Consider the following 4,778-nt stretch of genomic DNA (forward strand, 5'->3'; position numbering starts at 1 on the left):
CCTTCTATAGTCCCTCATGTCTCTCATGGCTCGAGCTTTCACCATGAAGGACCTTGGATCACTGGGTTATTTTTTAAACAATGTAGTCACTCGTCATGAGAGTGGTCTTTCCTTAATGAAAAATAATATGCAAAATAAATAATTTCCCGACTTAGAATGACTTCATGTAAACCACCTCATAACCCTATAAACTTAAACACTAACGCCTTGTTCCTGAGTTTTTTTTTTTTTTTTTTTTTTATGCAATAAAGGAAAGGGAAGAAAATTTTTGACAAAAAGAAAAGAAGGGAAGGAAAATATTCATTATTCCGTGTTCCCGAGTTTGAAGGAAATGAAAGAAAAATTTTAAGTTTTTGTGTTCCGGAGTTAGGAGGAAAAATAAAATAAAACTAAAATTTTCATTCACCTCACTTTCTTCCCAAATCCACCCAATTTGGGAGGAAAATTTGGAAGGAAAATATGGCTCTAAAATCCTTTCCCTTCCCTCACTTTCATTCCATTAATGAAACTCGGGAACACGATTTTCCTTCGACGCCCCTCACTTTCCCTCTGTATATTTCCGTATCCCTCCTTAAGTAGAACTCGGGAACAAGGCGTAAGCTCATCATTACTTCTGCAAACCCATATTCGAAACCCACCTGTTGTCATAGCTATGTCGGACTTTGCAATATCTCACTTCATGAGACAAAATGTTTCCTATGAGGTCCAACAAATAGCCTGCATATACAATACCTACATGTCATGTATGCTCTTAAACATATTATTCATGGTGTGGAAGGCATTATCACCTATGTATTGCAACTACAAATCAATCACAACTCCACCATAGGTTGTGTGTTTTTAGTGGCAACCTTATCTATTGGTATTTTAAGTGACAACCTAACTATCTCGGTCTAAGTATCGCAGTGTCGTAGATAGTTTATCCGAAGCTTGTTTGTTATGTAATCTCCTACTTGAGCTCCATTTTCCTCTTATTAATACCACCATTGTTTATTATGACAATTTGAGTGTCATTTACCTACTCTAAACCCACTTCAACATCAACACACCAAACATATCAAAATGAATATAAACTTTGTTTGTGAAAAAGTCGCTTCTGGTGAAGTTCGTGTTGCATGTTCTGTCTCGTTATCAAATTGTGGGTGCTTATACTAAGGGTCTCCCATTAATATTATTCAATGATTTTTGAGATAGTCTTAGCATCCATCCACCTCTCCTTCGACTGCATGAGACTATAGATGATAAATATTATGTTGTATTATCAAATCCTTATTGCTTGTAATAACTAGTACTATAATATCTCCTAGGTAGTCATTACTCTCCATAGATAAGGATGTGAACCATTGTATATATTTTGATCCGATAGGAATGAGAAAATGCAAGAGATTGCATTTTCATCGGTCATCATGTCCATCATTGTGGTGACTGTCTTGCAACATGGGCTCGAAGAAGACGGGAATACTACTTTTGTCTAAAAACTATTCTGTTAAAAAGGTTGTATTGTATTTGTTAACGACTACACTTGTAATCGTTAATGACTACGCTTTCTTTCGTAATTTAAGAATTACACGCACTACTAAACGCTTTCTTTTGTAATTTAAGAATTACATGCAATAACACCTAACAACATTGTAGATATTAACATCTTGTTGAACCACATAACTACCATGTTCATTTTCTACTCCAATCACACATTTTGAGCATTTGGCACAATTAGAATTTCAATACCATACATAAATCAAATATTCTTCAACATAATGAAAACTTATATAGTTAAATGAACAAACAAAGATAGATATAATTTCACTATAAGTCAACATTGTTCGACAAACCAAACAGTCATATAAAACTTGTAAAGTTATAAGATTGTCACTTCCTTTATTTATACACAAGTCAAACCTCAAAAACAAAATGAGAAAAAAAAACATCAAAAGTCACTTACCTCAGTAGTTAAACAAGCAGTAATTTTTCATTAGGGTTTTCCATCTTGAAGAGAGATTACAGTTTCAAAAGCTCCAACCAATGCCTTCACTTTACTCTTTCTGCTTTCAACAAGCTTACTTGCTGTTTCTTCAATGACATTGTTAAACAACCCTTGAGCATCTTTCTTTCCTTGATCACCTTGATGCTTCAAAACAACGTTTTCATGACCATTATTAGAAATAGAATCATTGTTTGTTTCTTTTTCATGTTTCTTTTCAAAACTTCTTCTAGAAACATGTGGTCTCTCTTCATTACCCTCCATAACTTTCCCTTTCCTGAATTTAAGCCTTCGAGGTCCGTTATTCTCAGATTGAAGATCAAGAATCTTTCCTCTTCTGAACCTTAACTTCACCCCTTCATCATCTTTATCTTCAGAAATTACCATTCTCCCCTTTCTTGAGATCTTATTTTCGGTGGAGTTTACTTTCTCATTATCACTATCACTTTCAGTCTCTTCATCAGTGAAGTCAGATTCATCTTCAAGAACCTCGTCATCATAATAAGATTGAGAGCTTTCAGAAACAGGAGGCGCAATTAACAAATTTTCTTCAACTTCTGAAAAAGATTGGGGCTTTTCCAAGACTTCTGCCATTGATGAATCATCTTCAAGTTTGGAGCTTTCATAGACTGATTGTGTGATCATCGAATCTTTTTCCAACCCGTTTATGGAAACAGGATCATTCATCAATTCCAGTGATGGAAATGAGGGAGAATCAACGATTCCAACAGTTTCATGAACGTAATCGAACTCAATATTCTCACTTTTAGCCTCGGATTCTGTTTCAATTTGCTTGACCTCGATTTTTTGAATTATGTTTTGATCCTTTAATGGAGACACCTTTTTAACACTCTTATGTTTTATCACCTTCAAACTTGTAGCCCTACTCAAAGAAGAAACTTTAGGGGATTTTGATTCAACTGGAGTACCCTTCACGACATCTTTCTTAACAGCTTTAGGGGTAATCCCTGTCTTTTTGACAATTCTAATATCTTTCTTCTTAATCACCTCTCCATTTGACGCATTTGACCCTGGACTTCGTTTCACAAGAGAAGTTGACCGTTGACCCAATTTGACCTCTTTCTCTTTAGGTTTCCCGTTTGCTGACATAACCCGTTTCAAAACTTGTGTCGTTTTTGATGTTAATGAGATTGAGACATCCTTTTTGGTTAATTCAAGAGGCGTTTGAATTTTGGGATCTTGAAAAGGCTTAATTGCTTTCTTTCTTTCTACTGGAGCTACAGTTGTTGTAATAACTTTCTCTTTATTGACAGCTGTTGATCTTTTGAACTTTATGGGGATTGAAGACTTTGATTGTTCATGTTTCTTACCATATTTACAGAAATCGTGACATGACCCAGTTGAAGCTCTGAGATAATTAGGGACGATGTTACCTTCTTCTTCAATGCTCTTTCGGGAACTCGGTATGCCGATGGAGTAACGTCTGGTTTTGCCGCCGGAAACGGTCAAACCACCACCATGACCGCCGTTCATAGAGCTTGGAGTACCTATGGACTTTCTTCTCTGCTTTCCATCTTCTCGAATTTCTTCACTTGTGGTATTCATTTAAAACGTAAAGCTTCGGGAATTTATCGACCTGAAACAAACAAACACATTATCGTTATTCTGATCTGATTATGAGTGAATATATGCACAGTGCATTGGATCATATGGGTGTAATTTGTGTGATATTGCATACAATCAATTAAATAGGAGGAATTGGAATCGGATCTGGACAAAAAACAGAATCATGACTGATAAAAAAAAAAGCAATATGAGTTTTATGAGGAATTATGTTCGAATCATTTATACCAAAACTGCAATTCACCAACTTCTAATTAGAATCGAAACACACACCAATCGATCGACACACAAATTGAGCATTCAATTCGTAAGAAAAAGCACACAGGTAAACGATTGTACCTCAAATTTTCAAATCACATGGCCGAATTCAATCGCGAGTAGAACTCAAGTTCAGAAATTTTTTAAAAGTAATAATAATAATATAAACCCTTTACAATCATCATGATAGACCGATCAAAAACTTGTCATCACAACAACAATTAAGGTAACAAGAAATAGGACCAGTTAACAGAAAACGTGTTTGATGTCTCTTCCTATCTCTCCCACTGCATTTAATCCCAATAACCAAAAGATAAAAAGAATTCCAAAACAGATGAAACTGAACAATCGGTTAACTTACAGCATACCTTTTCTGTTTCAATTACTTTTTGCATTAGCTTAACAACGAAGCGAAGAAAAAACGGAGGTATAACATAAATGGCGTTGAATTAAGGGTTATTTTTTGGATCAAGAACTCTATTTCACGAAAGGGATCGTAGAAGCAACGTCTTGAAAGAGTGGTTTATGGGTTTAATGTTTGTGTGCGAGATGATCTGCGATTTGTTGAGACTTGAGAGAGAGAGAGAGAGAGAGAGAGAGACGAGGGGGGCGGGGAAAAGAAAGATCATGACTGCGAATTGTGGGTCCCACATACGAGATATCGTTTATTATTTCTTTATCAAAATATCGGGTTGATATTTGAAGTTATCGGGTTGGTTGATTGGCCGAATAAAAATCAGGTATTTATTTATAGGAAATTGAGTAATCTAAATATTTTTGCATTGTTTATTAAAAAAAATAATCAGTTTGATTTTATTTTATTTTTGAAAAATGATTTTTTCTGGAATAGACAATTCCGGATTGATGTTATTGGCCTGATCCATTCTGATTGATTGGAGTACGACATACATCATTATTTTACTTATTCCAGAATGCATAATGAAATATCATTATC

General features: G+C 35.0%; 1 protein-coding gene across 3 annotated transcripts; it reads right to left on the reverse strand.

The window, feature by feature from the left end:
* Positions 1–1,712: 1,712 nt before the first annotated feature.
* LOC145109280 (uncharacterized) lies at positions 1,713–4,433 on the reverse strand. Of its 3 annotated transcripts, none has more exons than XM_079046433.1 (2): positions 4,185–4,433; positions 1,713–3,578 (listed from the first exon to the last, which is right to left on the reverse strand). In XM_079046433.1, the coding sequence occupies exon 2, from the start codon at positions 3,545–3,547 to the stop codon at positions 1,973–1,975; it is 1,575 nt and encodes a 524-aa protein (XP_078902559.1). In that variant the 5' UTR covers positions 3,548–3,578; positions 4,185–4,433; the 3' UTR covers positions 1,713–1,972. The 3 variants fall into 3 exon arrangements, with proteins under 3 accessions (XP_078902559.1, XP_078902557.1, XP_078902558.1); XM_079046431.1 differs by having other exon boundaries at positions 4,192–4,432; XM_079046432.1 differs by lacking the exon at positions 4,185–4,433 and adding an exon at positions 3,905–4,105.
* Positions 4,434–4,778: the final 345 nt, after the last annotated feature.

Source organism: Lactuca virosa, chromosome 4 (genome assembly GCF_052849685.1).
Source record: "Lactuca virosa cultivar CGN04683 chromosome 4, Lactuca_virosa_CGN04683_v6, whole genome shotgun sequence".
Classification (NCBI taxonomy): domain Eukaryota; kingdom Viridiplantae; phylum Streptophyta; class Magnoliopsida; order Asterales; family Asteraceae; genus Lactuca; species Lactuca virosa.